General features: G+C 40.3%; 1 protein-coding gene across 1 annotated transcript in view; it reads right to left on the reverse strand.

Annotated features, from left to right (window-relative positions):
• The window catches only part of ttn (titin), a 331,374-nt gene that overhangs the window by 306,111 nt on the left and 11,400 nt on the right, over positions 1 to 13,863 (reverse strand). The window contains exons 3-8 of the mRNA XM_062969136.1: positions 11,651 to 11,854; positions 8,685 to 8,972; positions 5,757 to 5,848; positions 5,412 to 5,662; positions 729 to 1,095; positions 302 to 445 (exon numbers count right to left, since the gene is read on the reverse strand). Of these exons, the coding sequence (XP_062825206.1) occupies positions 302 to 445; positions 729 to 1,095; positions 5,412 to 5,662; positions 5,757 to 5,848; positions 8,685 to 8,972; positions 11,651 to 11,854 (1,346 nt within the window). The remainder of the gene's footprint in view (positions 1 to 301; positions 446 to 728; positions 1,096 to 5,411; positions 5,663 to 5,756; positions 5,849 to 8,684; positions 8,973 to 11,650; positions 11,855 to 13,863) is intronic.

The following is a 13,863-nucleotide window of genomic DNA, read 5'->3' on the forward strand; positions in this document are numbered from 1 at the left end:
TTCACCCCAGCAAATGTAGAAGGCTGACTATACTGAGGTTATTAAAATTGGTTCTTCATAAAAACGGGTTTAAAACAGTTAGCTAATTCCCGGCATTAATAAAAAAGGGGTTGGTGGATTAGTTGGCTTCTCTAGCAATGGTTTATATCGGCGAATGCTTGTTTTCATCATTTTCATTAAGGCATGCTTATCTAGAATACTTGCTAGTATTGTGTTAATTGTTTGCTAATGCAAGCACCGGCTCTGTGTGAGGAATGGGAGGGGGAGGAGGTTATTTATCGCAACTTGGTTTTACTTCTACCTGCTCCTGGACAGGCTGAATGTGCACTGCCGTCATGGCTGTCCTTTTAGCAGTCTGTTCTACAGCACTTGGAAGAGGTTCTCTCACTCTGGCCAGGTCAACAGCAGCAACTACTGTAGCAACAGCTGCTGACCGATCAGTGTCCTGCAGGACCCAAATGAGTTGCATGAAAAGATGACCCCTTTCCCCATAGAGATACAACAACCAGAAGTACAATTGTGTAAGCACAAGACTCGCAAGTGGATGACTGTGTCTTCCTATTTAGACAATAAAGTATGGTTGTCTAAATAGCTGTGCAAACAGATTCCAACACAGAACATTTGCTGTTCTACTTAAACAGACTTATTTAGCGAGAATGCCTCACAAAACACAGTCAACAAGGGATGACCTTCAAAAATCCTTTCCGTAAAATAAAAAAGGATCTTACCTCTGTGGCTGCGGCTGCGGCGGCAGAGGCAGCGGCAGTAGAAACAGCAGCGGCAGCAGCAGCAGTAGCACTAACTCCAATAGCAGCCTCCGCTGCGGCAGCGCCACTAATAGTGATCTGTTCTTGGAGGCCATATCTCCCTTCCCATCTTTCTTCAGTCCTCATCTGGGTAGTACTTGTCATTACTCTAGTGTCTCTCATCATTGCTTCAGAGGTAGCGACATAGCCTTCCTGCTTCCAAGGAGGAAGAACTTCAGCGCCCACAGCTCCCGCCACCTGTGTTTTCCGGACCAAGATTGGGGATTTCACAGGCCTGATCGGTGAAGTGGAGACTGAGAGTCTTGCAGCTCCAGCAGGAGAGACAGATCTGTTGAATAAACATAACAGGTTTTTAAAATATTTCCATGAGAAATAGCCAGAAAGTCATGCAGTAATGACATTTGGCTATAGGACCACTGTAGGACTTCATTATGGGTAAGCAGTAAACATGATCTTGGATGCTAAGCAAAGGTCAGCCCTGGTTAGTACTTGAATAGAAGACTGCCAATGAATACCAGATGCTAAAAGATATACAGTAGAGTCTCACTTATCCAACACTTGCTTATCCAACATTCTGGATTATCCAACACATTTTTGTAGTCAATGTTTTCAATACATTGTGATTTTTGGGTGCTAAATTCGTAAATTCAGTCATTACTACATAGCATTACTGCGTACTGAACTACTTTTTTGGTCAAATTTGTTGTATAACATTATGTTTGGGTGCTTAATTTGTAAAATCATAACCTAATTTGATGTTTAATAGGCTTTTCCTTAATGCTTCCTTATTATCCAACATATTCGCTTATCCAACATTCTGCCGGCCCATTTACGTTGGATAAGTGAGACTCTACTGTATTTCAAATGAAGGAACTGACAAAACTGTCTTTAAGTATTTCTTGCCTAAGAAAACCCTATGAAATTTATAACTACAGTAGAGTCTCACTTATCCAAGCTTCACTTATCCAAGCTTCGCTTATCCAAGCTTCTGGATTATCTAAGCCATTTTTGTAGTCAATGTTTTCAATATATCGTGATATTTTGGTGCTAAATTCGTAAATACAGTAATTACAACATAACATTACTGCGTATTGAACTACTTTTTCTGTCAAATTTGTTGTATAACATGATGTTTTGGTACTTAATTTGTAAAATCATAACCTAATTTGATGTTTTATAGGCTTTTCCTTAATCTCTCCTTATTATCCAAGATATTCACTTATCTAAGCTTCTGCTGGCCCGTTTAGCTTGGATAAGTGAGACTCTACTGTATATGGTTAGTTTGATATATCTACGCTTATAGAAACACATTGTGATATTGAGAGATGTCTAAGGTCCAGTAAATAGATAGGTTCCTACTTGCATCAGAATTCTGAAATTATTATTGTGAATATACCCTCCAGAATCCCCCAGTAAGTGTGGCCACTGGTTTTGGAGGGTTTTTAGGTTAGTGGGGGGGGGGGGGGGGGGGGAAGCTTCCACGCAGCTGAATAAAATCCCACATTATCTGCTTTGAAATGGAACATATGGCAGTGTGGACTCAGATAAACCAGTTCAAAGCAAATATTGTGGGACTTTCTGCCTTGATATTCTGGGTTATATGGCTGTGTGGAAGGGCCCCCAGTTCAAAGTAGATATTGTGGGATATTCTGCCTTGATATTCTGGGATATAGGGCTGTGTGAAGGGGCACTAAGTTTCTCAGGCCTTGATTTCTGTATTACTCTGAAACATGTGAGTGTGGTTGTTTCATACAGGACTTTGGAAAGATCACATTCTTAATGAGACCTTAAATGAATCTATAGAGAAATGACTGCGTGGATGCAAGGTGAATTTTGTTGGGGACATTTATTTCTGGTTTCTAACAACATGAAAAGCAAATGTTTGCTTATTCTTGGAAGCAAGGAAAACATTGTTAAATATTTTCTTCTCAGAGAGGAGATTACGAGAATTTTTGTTGGTTTGTTTGATGATTTTTTTCACATTGTGGTGGCTCTTAAATATACACATATCATCACCGTTTAGGTGACCATATGTTCACAATTGTTCTTGTTACTATTGTTATTGTTGCTGTTCCTATTATTCCTGTATTATTCCCACCCTATATCCATGGATCTCAGGTAAAATATTAAAAATATTGGTTGTGAACATTTAAAACAACACTTTTAAATTATTAAAAGTGTATTAAACCATTTAACACTTGTAAATCTAGTGAACAAACATTTATCTTAATTTTATTGGTAAGATTATCACTTGCAGGACTATATCCTCTAGGTGTCACCATTGTAAAACAGTTGTATTTTCATTACTACTTGGATATAGTTTCTCTCTGAAATTAACAGTGGTTTCTGATAAATGGCTAGTGTTGTGTGCATACCATGCCACTGGTCATATTAGACTGAAAATGCACTAGTAGAGGCTGAGCATCCCTTATTAAGAACAGTGAAATCCAAAGTATTCTAAAATCCAAAAATTGTCTGCATGAGTGCCTGAGACAGTGACATTTACCTTTTTAATGGTTCAATGTACATAAACTTTGTCTCATGCACAAAATTATTTAAATACTGCAAGCCATGAGGAGGGGCGAGTAAGAAACAAAATTATTATTGTTATTATTATTATTTGTCTGATTCTGAATGTAGTGATATTCTCGCTAAGGCAGATGTTTATTTCTTTTCCCCTCTTAAGTGCCAAAGTTCAGAGCTGTAAAGCAATATAGATCAATTGAGATCTGTATTGCTTGCCGAGAAACAGCCTACAGAAAACATCTTCCCACTCAGTGAATGGAGCACTTGATCCCAATGATCCTTGTTTCCAAGTAGCACATATGATTGGAGGCTGTTTAGGAGGACTTTTAGCTGCCAGTTGTTGTCATTTTTAAACAGTGTCTTGAGACATGCTCCATGTTATGAATGACCAGTTTTACAAAACACTCCAATATATGTGCACAACAGTGTTCCATGTGAGATCTTCAGATATAAGGTGGGATATAAATATTTTAATATGTGTGAAGGATTCAACCCAGAGTTTTGGAGGAATTAATTAATTAATTAGATTAATTAGACAGAATTTAAATCTAGGTTGACAGTAGATTCATTTGAAAAAATTGCCTCTTGTTTGCAAGAAGGTATGAACTAAGTACAGCCTTCTAGACACTGGATTGTAGTTTCCAGCATTCATCACAATTGGCTACACTGGTTAGAGCTGCTGAGAAATGCAGTGCAACCATATATGGAGAGCCATACTTCACCCCTTCATGTCTTAAAGATATTTTTTTGTCACTCCTTAGGACAGTGGTTCTCAACCGGGAGTCCCCAGATGTTTTTGGCCTTCAACTTCCAGAAATCCTGAAAGCTGGTAAACTAGCTGGGATTTCTGAGAGTTGTAGGCCAAAAACATCTGGGGACCCCAGGTTGCTTTAGATATTCCCAGAAGCCCAATGGTATTCCGTTTGCTACGCTGCTCAGAGTGAAAGCAAGCCCATCTTTCTTCACACATTTGCTGAATTCACACATCTAAAACATATTGGCATTCTCCTCTTCCTTTTTATGAGGGATCAGTGAAGAACAGAATATTCAGCTCAGCCTTCTTCACAAATGGAAAAAGCCTGTGGGATCCCCCAGAGGAGTGTACACAGTGATGCTGGTCAAGTGCATGTTGTTGCCTCAAACAGAACTCAGATATATTGTTGAAGGCTTTCACAACTGGAATCACTGGGGGGTTGTGTGGTTTCTGGGCTGTATGGCGGTGTTCTAGTAACATTTTATCCTGACATTTCACCTGTATCTGTAGCTGGCATCTTCAGAAGAGAACTCAAATGGATCCGTCTTTCTCCACCATGCGACCACAAATGTTCACCTTGATCAATCCCACCCATCCCATGGATCTACCTAAAGCAGGTTGCTTGGCATTCTTGAACTGTAAGCTTAGCTAAAGAGCTTGGTTAGGTGTGGGCTTCTGTACTGTCAGGAATTACATGGAGGTATGAATTAGAACTTTCACAGGGGTGTACTCAAGTGATTCTACAATCTACATGAGTGCAATTGAAGATAAGTCAATATTACTCCAAGTAGTAGTCTCAACCACCCACAAAGTCAGGGACTGACTTGTGAGAAGTATGACCAGATGCAATATAGGAAAAGCAATAATAATTTATCTGAAAATCAGCATGATGTAGTTGCATGAGCACTAGACTATGCCTCTGGAGATCATAGTCCAAATCTCTGCTCAGCCATGGTTCCCTACCGGATGGTCTTGAGCAAGCCATAGTCCTATGTCCTTCTAGACAGGCCCTATATCCCAGGATCTGATCCCAGGTTTTCTGTTTATCCCAGATTACCAAGAAGTGTGGACTCACATAACCCAGTTTAATGCAGAAAACCTGGGATCAGATCCAGAGATATAGGGTCTGTCTGGAAGGGCCCTTAGACTCATGGGGGTAAACCCTTCTGAACAAATTTTGTTGAGAAAACCCTGTGATAAGATCACCATAAGTTGACATTGATTGGAAGGCACACAACAACAAGGCAAGAAACTAAACGAATCACTCACAATAATCTAACTCCAGGCCATGCCATTTTGTATCATTTCCTATATGGGAAGCGGGGGGAGACAGTAAATTTATCATAGCCATGTGAGTAGCTTACCTGACTGGCGATGGAGTTGGAGCTCTAACATGTCTTACAGGAGACGGTGACTGTCGAACTGGAGATGGCGATTGTTGGCGGGCCATCTGTGCCTTGGCAGCACTGATTGGCGCTGGTGGTGTTGGCGAATGGGAGGTAGGGCGAGGAGGCATCCGTGGAGGCGCTTTGTGGGGCAGCTGTTGCCCGGTGGCACTTTCAATAACCATCTCAGCAGTCGCAAGTGATCTGGCATCGAAGTGGGCTTCTATCTTCTGCAATGTAAATACCAAAAATGGCTTGAGTTACCTGTTCCCAGTTAATCAATGGGAGCTAAACCTTTCTGATATGATTAGTCAAAATACAAACCTTTTCCACACGGGCTTGTCTTGTGGTTTGTGTAATCTGAGCAGTCGATACAATTGTCTTAGTCTTTTTAGCGGGAACAGCTTCGTCTTCACCTAACGGAAAGAAATAAGGATGCTTACATGGCAATATACAATCATTTGTTTTGAAGGGAGGGAGGGAATAAAATCTGCTGTTCCCATTATTTATGTGCACATATAAACATTTCAGGAAAAAATGCTGTTTTTCTTCTTAGATGTAGAAAAATAATGAGGTTGCAGAGGAAATTATATAAAATTAGGCTTTTTCTATAGGCCAAAAATCATAAATGAACAACAAATAAAGACTTTTAACAAACCTTTAATGGTCTATTAAGAAGTAAACACTACTGTGACATACTGCTATGTCAGTGAATACAGAACTGTGCCACAAATCAGAATTGCTCCCACATATTATTAAATATTAAAAAGGATCAAAATACAAAACTACTGCAACAGAACAATGTATTGCATGCATTTATCTGATGACCTTCATGAGTATTTGACAGTCTTTTTTGAGTTTAATTTCCTTCTTTAAATCTAACCTTTGTAACTGAGGTCTGTATGGATAGACAGAGAGATAGATGTTACAATCCTGTTAGGAGGTATATGAATGTTGAAGCATGTTTCCACATTTTTTTTTCATGGTTTTTTTTTCATGTCATGTCAGGAGCGACTTGAGAAGTCGCTTCTAGTTTGAGGGAATGGGCCATCTGCAAGGATGTTGCCCAGGGATGCCCGAATATTTTACTATCCTGTGGGAGGCTTCTCTCATGTTCCCGCATGAGAAGCTGGAGCTAACAGACAGAAGCTCGCCCCACTCATCAGATTCGAACCGCCGACCTTTCTGTCAGCAGTCCTGCCAGCACAAGGGTTTAACCAATTGCATCACCGGGGGCTCTATTATCTATAATTAGATGCATTAGGGAAATTGTGGTGTATATGTAATTGCCAAACTTTATCCAAGAAGCAGGGTGCCTACTCAATACCCTTTGGGTGTCAAGGGAAAAAAACTCCTGTAATCCTGCCTGTTGGTGGTAAAGCTGAGACCCCTTATACACTGCCATATAATCCAGATTATCAAAGCAGATAATCTGCTTTGAACTGGATTATTTTAGTCTACACTGCCATATAATCCAGTTCAAAGTAGGTAATCTGGATTTTATATGGCTGTGTAGAAGGGGTCAGAGACTCAGCAGAGCAGCGGCTTTGAAGAGAGAGGGTTACAGGACCAGTTCTTAGCATTTCTATATAATTCTGGGAAACTGATAATCCTTTCCAGGCTTACATAGCCATTGTCAGTCATGGCTGTGTATACAGCACTGAAGTAGGTAAGCGAATGGTCTTACTCAGGGTGCATCTACACAAAAGAGTTAATGCATCCTGACACTTTAATGCTCAATGTTATAGCATCACAGGGGTTGAAGTTTGGTGAGGCACTAGCACTCTTTGGAAGAGAAGGCCAAAGATATTCTAAAACTGCAGTTTTCATGATTCCATAGCATTGAGCCATGGCAGTTAAAGAGGTGCTAAGTAAAAGGGAAAGGTTTTCCCCTGACATTAAGCCTAGTTGTGTCTGACTCTGGGGGTTGTTGCTCATCTCCATTTCTAAGCCAAAGAGCCAGTGTTGTCCGTAGATACCTCCAAGGTCATGTGGCCGACATGGCTGCATGGAGCACTGTTACCTTCCCGTTGGAGTGGTACCTATTGATCTACTCACATTTGCATGTTTTCGAACTAGTAGGTTGGCAGAAGCTGGGGCCAACAGCGAGATCTCACCCCGCTCCCCAGATTCGAACTGCCGACCTTTCGGTCAGCAAGTTCAGCAGCTCAGCAGTCTAATCTGCTGTGCCACCAGCAGTTCTGGTGTTAGACTGCATTAAAGTGGTGTTAAAGGTAAAGGTAAAGGTTTCCCCTGACGTTAAATCCAGTCATGTCTGACTCTGGGGGTTGGTGCTCATCTCCATTTCTAAGCCGAAGAGCTGGCGTTGTCCGCAGACACCTCCAAGGTCATGTGGCCGGCATGACTGCATGGAGTGCTGTTACCTTCCTGCCGGAGCGGTACTTATTGATCTACTCACATTGGCATGTTTTCGAACTGCTAAGTTGGCAGGAGCTGGAGCAACAGCAGGCGCTCACTCCGCTCCCGGTATTTGAACCTGGGACCTTTCGGTCTGCAAGTTCAGCAGTTCAGTGCTTTAACACACTTCGCCACCGTAAAGAGATGTTAGACTGCATTAATTCTATTAATAAAGAGGTGTTAGACTGCATTAATTCTATGATGTAGATGCACCCTCAAAGTTTCATTGAAAGGATTGTTGACCTCAGAACAGTTTTGTGGAGTTCTTGTTTGCGTAGTGAAGCTTCTGGAGGACGTGCTTAAATGAAACATTAGAAATCTACAACAGCACAAGAATAAATCCCACATTTAAAAATTTAGCCACTATTTTGGTGACACACACAGACCACATATATACATACATATAGTAAAAGGGGAACCAGTAACATATAGTTTTTATGCATAAAGACATGACCGGTACCTAAGCATTCATCTAATAATAATAATAATAATAATAATAATAATAATAATAATAATTATTATTATTATTATTATTATTATTATTATTATTATTATTATTATTATTATTGTACCCTGCCTTAACAGGGAAAGAAATGTTAACATATTTTTGTTGTAAATCTACCCCACACACACTAAAAACACACATTGAAGTATTTATGATGAGTTTTAGTATGGAGTGAAATTTTACATTCAAGTATAAATGCCTGTGAGATGTGACATTGATGGATTTGTTGAAAGAACAGTAATCGCAGTAAAGTTTGCTGCTGTGGTGGCACAATTTGGATGTATTTTATATATTATTTTCATGCTCCCAGACTTCTAATGTATGATTACCTTGAACTAGCAGTTCAGCTGTTGAAGTAGCTCGTCCCACGCTATTTGTGGCATTTACTGAATAGGTTCCGGAGTCTTCGGGGTAAGCTTCTGCAATGATTAAACTATAGAGGTCTCCTTCATGTAAAATTTGAAAATCGGGGGAGCTTTGAATTTCTACTCCATCCCGATAAAACTTCACCACAGGTGTAGGGATTCCAGTCACTCTCACGTCAAGTCGGACTTGGCTCGCTTGTCTTGCGGTCATGCTCTGTAGTCGTTGTGAAAAGTTTGGTGGTGCTGTTTCAGCTGTAGATTAATTTGAGAAGAATAGACATGCTCATGTAAGGGAGCCACAGAAGAACAAAAAAAGCTAATAATACAATAACCCTGTGTCCCACATCTAGCAAAGTTTCTCAGTTAAAAGAATAAGTTCTGTCCAACAGCAGAAATGAGAAGATAAGTCCTCTAACATACTCAGGCCGCTTCTATGCAGCCATATAAAATGGCTGAACTAACAAGTGTCCACTAATGGAATAATAACAATGTATTAAATATCATTAAACATTGTATTATATACAACTAGCTGTGCCCGGCCACGCGTTGCTGTGGCGAAGTATGGTGGTATGGGAAATAAAGTATTGAGGAATAGGTGGTAGTTAAGGTAAAGGGTAAAGGTTTTCCCTGACATTAAGTGCAGTCGTGTCTAAGTCTAGGGGTTGGTGCTCATCTCCATTTCTAAGCCGAAGAGCCGGCGTTGTCCGTAGACTCCTCCAAGGTCATGTGGGATGACTGCATGGAGCGGCAGCAATTGGATAAAAACAAATTAGATAATCTGTGGAAGAGGCCTAAGAGAGGCCTAAGTCTGCCTGTCCCCTCGGCTGAGTTGGTTGCTAGGAGACCAAGTGGGCAAAGCTTAGCCTTCTAACTGGCAGCAATTGGATAAAAACAATTATTCCTTTCCCTCTAATTAGGATGTTATTTTTCTTTTCTTTTTGTTGTATCAACCTTGAGGCGTGGATGATGGGTTGTGTTGTCAAATTTTGAGGTTCGGGGGCCTGTAGTTTTGTTGTTTTGTTGGTCGCCATGATGCCATCACTCATTTATATGTATAAATGAATATACATTTCAGATAAATGGTTACAAATGACAATCAAACTGTTGCATTCACAGTATGATGAATGGTAGTTACATTCACAATGGAATAACCTTTCTTGTTTATTTTCTTGTTTCTTCATAAAAGAAGGGTACACCTCTGATCCACAACCAGTTTTGACTACCTATAGTGGACACTTGTTAGTTCAAGCCCTTGCTAACAGTGGGAGCTCAGCCCACTCCCCGGATTCAAACCACTGACCTTTCGGTCAGCAAGTTCAGCAGCTCAGCAGTTTAACTCGCTGCACCATCTAGGGCTCTGATATAAGGATATATTCCCTTAAAACAGTGGTTGTCAAAGTGGGGTCCCCAGATGTTTTTGCCTACAACTCACAGAAATCCCAGCCAGTTTACCAGCTGTTAGGATTTCTGGGAGTTGAAGGCTAAAAACATCTGGGGACCCCAAGTTGAGAACCACTACCTTAAAATAACAGAATATAGCCAGATGAAACACAGGCTGGATCTATGCTGTACTATAATGCAGTTTGGAACTGTAGACCCATACAACACAGTTCAATATAAACCTCATGCATAGATAAAATATACTTAAGATACATCCTAAATGTGACCTGGGCACAAAAGCTTTGTGTCCTAAATCTTTATACAGTAGAGTCTCACTTATCCAAGCTAAACGGGCCGGCAGAAGCTTGGATAAGCGAATATCTTGGATAATAAGGAGGGATTAAGGAAAAAGCCTATTAAACATCAAATTAGGTTATGATTTTACAAATTAAGCACCAAAACATCATGTTATACAACAAATTTGACAGAAAAAGTAGTTCAATACGGAGTAATGTTATGTTGTAATTACTGTAATTACGAATTTAGCACCAAAATATCATGATACAGTAGAGTCTCACTTATCCAACACTCGCTTATCCAACATTCTGGATTATCCAACACATTTTTGTAGTCAATGTTTTCAATACATCATGATATTTTGGTGCCAAATTCGTAAATACAGTAATTACTACATAGCATTACTGCGTATTGAACTACTTTTTCTGTCAAATTTGTTGTATAACATGATATTTTGGTGCTTAATTTGTAAAATCATAATTTGATGTTTAATAGGCTTTTCCTTAATCTCTCCTTATTATCCAACATATTCGCTTATCCAATGTTCTGCCGGCCCGTTTACATTGGATAAGCGAGACTCTACTGTATATTGAAAACATTGACTACAAAAATGGCTTGGATAATCCAGAAGCTTGGATAAGCGAAGCTTGGATAAGTGAGACTCTACTGTATCCTCTTTTAAGGGACCATTTTCATGAGAATCTTGTGTGTGGAACATGATAAGTCAACATTTATATAATTTCCATTGACTCAATGGGTCTATTTTAACTGCCCTTGGTGGCACAATGATTTAAACCACTGAATTTCTGAACTTGCTGACCAAAAGTTTGGCAGTTCAAATCCGGGGAGCGGGGTGAGCTCCCGCTGTTAGCCCCAGCTTCTGCTAACCTAGCAGTTTGAAAACATGCAAACGTGACTAGATCAATAGGTACCACTATGCCGGGAAGGTAACAATGCTCCATGCAATCATGCCGTCCATATGACCTTGGAGGCGTCGATGGACAACGCTGGCTTCTCAGCTTAGAAATGGAGATGAGCACCAACTCTTAGAGTCAGACACGATTAGACTTAATTTCAGGGGAAAACCTTTACCTTTACCTATTTTAACAGAGACTAACTGAGATTCAGAATACGATCTTTTAAAATCATTTCGTGGGTTTATTCTTTTCAGCAATAGTTATCTATTGGTCATTTTCACCAAGATGAAAGAGAAGAACATGTTAGCCATTGCCAGTTCTCGAGACTCAACATACCTGTGACGAGTAGTTCGGCAGTACTAGTTGCTTGTCCAGATCCATTGGTGGCTTGTACGGTGTATCTTCCACTGTTAGCGGCTGTCACGGCAGAGATCACGAGTTTAGCGCGGCCATCACTAAACGAGATCTGCACACCGGGCAGAGTTGCAGCAGAAAGAACCTGGCCATCCCGATACCAGCTCACCTCAGGAACTGGGAAACCTTTAGCAGTAGAGAATATTAGATGCCATGAGAAAATCAATCACAGTGAGGGTTGAAAAAATTCCTACTTGTTGCCAACAGACATAAGAAAGCTGTTTTCAAATAATATCATCATAGTCAAGGCTTGCTAAGCTTCTGAGCAAATACAGGTCTAAGGAGTCCTTTTATGACTGCTTATCGATTAAAGCCCAATAAATGAAAGACTGGAATACATTGGTAGTTCTCACAATGAATTGTAAGGTTTCTCCAAAAACCTGTATGAAGGACAGTATATTTTAACTGGGGCCCTTCTGCACAGCCTTATATCATAGAATATCAAGCCAGACAATCTCACGTTATTGAGCGTGGACTCAGATAACCCAGTTCAAAGCAGATATTGTGGGGTTTTCTGCCTTGATATTCTGGGATATAGGGCTGTGTGGAAGGGCCCTGGTTTATTTAGTGATCTGGAGTTAGGGATGAACAATGGGATGACTAAATTTTATGATTACATTGAATTATCTAGGATGATAAAAAGGAAAATCATCCAGAGATATTTTTATGTTAAATATTTTTATGTTGAATGTTTTTATATTGTGGAATGATATTTTAAATTGTAAGTTGCTCGGAGCACTCTGGTGGAGAGCGACTAATTAAGAAATAAAGTGAAGTGAAATGAAGACATTTCTCCAAAATGGAGGAATGGGCATTATTGTAGAGCTTGAAAAGTTGGAAGGAGGAGGCAACCTAGGGCCTTCTACACAGCCATATAACCCAGAATATCAAGGCAGAAAATCCCACAATATCTGCTTTGAACTGGATTATCTGAGTCCACACTGCCATATAACCCAATTCAAAGTCCAATAATGTAGGATTTTATTCAGCTTTGTGGAAGGGGCCTTACTCTCCCCCCTCCCCCCACTAACCTAAATACTCTCCAAAACCAGTGGCCACACTTACTGGGGGATTCTGGAGGGTATACTCCACAATAATAATTTCAAAATTCTGATGCATGTTCCCTCACTAGTTCGCAGTTCGTTTTTTGCGGACTCGCTGTTTTGCGGTTTTTAAATAAACACTAAAATATTATAAATAATTAAAAATTATGATTTACAGTGGCGGTGGTCTCAGTCGGGTGCAGGCAGTGGAGCGGAGAAGGAGCCCAAATGGCAGAGGGAGGAGAAGGAGGCAGCGCCATGTTCCCCTGCCTCTTTCTTCCCTTCTTTCTTTCTTCCCTCCCTCCCTCCCTCTCTCTTTCTACTTCCTTCCTAAGGAGAAGGCTAACGTCCCTACTTCGCAGATTTTTACTTATCATGGATGGTCCTGGGATGTAACCCCCACATAAGTGAGGGAACACTATATTGCAGTTCAAAGCAGATAATGTGGGATTTTATTCAGTTGTGTGGAAGGGGCCCAAAATAATTTGGGGTGTGTGTGGGTGTGTGTGATACAACTGTCTTATGATGAAATACTACAATATTTGGGGCATGTGAAATCAGAAAATAGACGACAAAGGGGGTATCATGATAGAGGTATATAAAATTATTCATGTATGGACAAATTAGGCAGAGAGAACTTCTCTCTCTCTTGTGATATAAAATTCCTTGCATAGCCAAACAATCTGAAATAGATACATAGGAGTACTTCTTAACATATCATACAGCGAAATAATGGAACAAGGTGTAGCGGTGGCTGGCTACCAACTTGGATTCATGGTGGGTATGGCTATTAATTACTGCTATTCATAATGGTGACAATCTGCCTCCAATATAAGAATGCAGCATGCCTCTTAATAGCAGCCTGGAAAACATACCTACTGGGAAACATGAATAGGAGAGTGTGCCTCAAGTTATGTTCTTCTTGTAGACCTCCCATAAGCATTTAGTTGGCCCCATTATGGGAAAAGAATAGTGGGGTAAATGGATCTTCGGTCTGACTCAACATGACTTATTCTTATTTTCTTATCTAACTCCCCCACCTGCTCTGGTTGCAAGGATATGAAGAGATATATCTCAGCTGCCTATGCAGTT

The sequence above is a fragment of the Anolis carolinensis genome, chromosome 1 (assembly GCF_035594765.1).
Source record: "Anolis carolinensis isolate JA03-04 chromosome 1, rAnoCar3.1.pri, whole genome shotgun sequence".
Taxonomy (NCBI): Eukaryota; Metazoa; Chordata; class Lepidosauria; order Squamata; family Dactyloidae; genus Anolis; species Anolis carolinensis.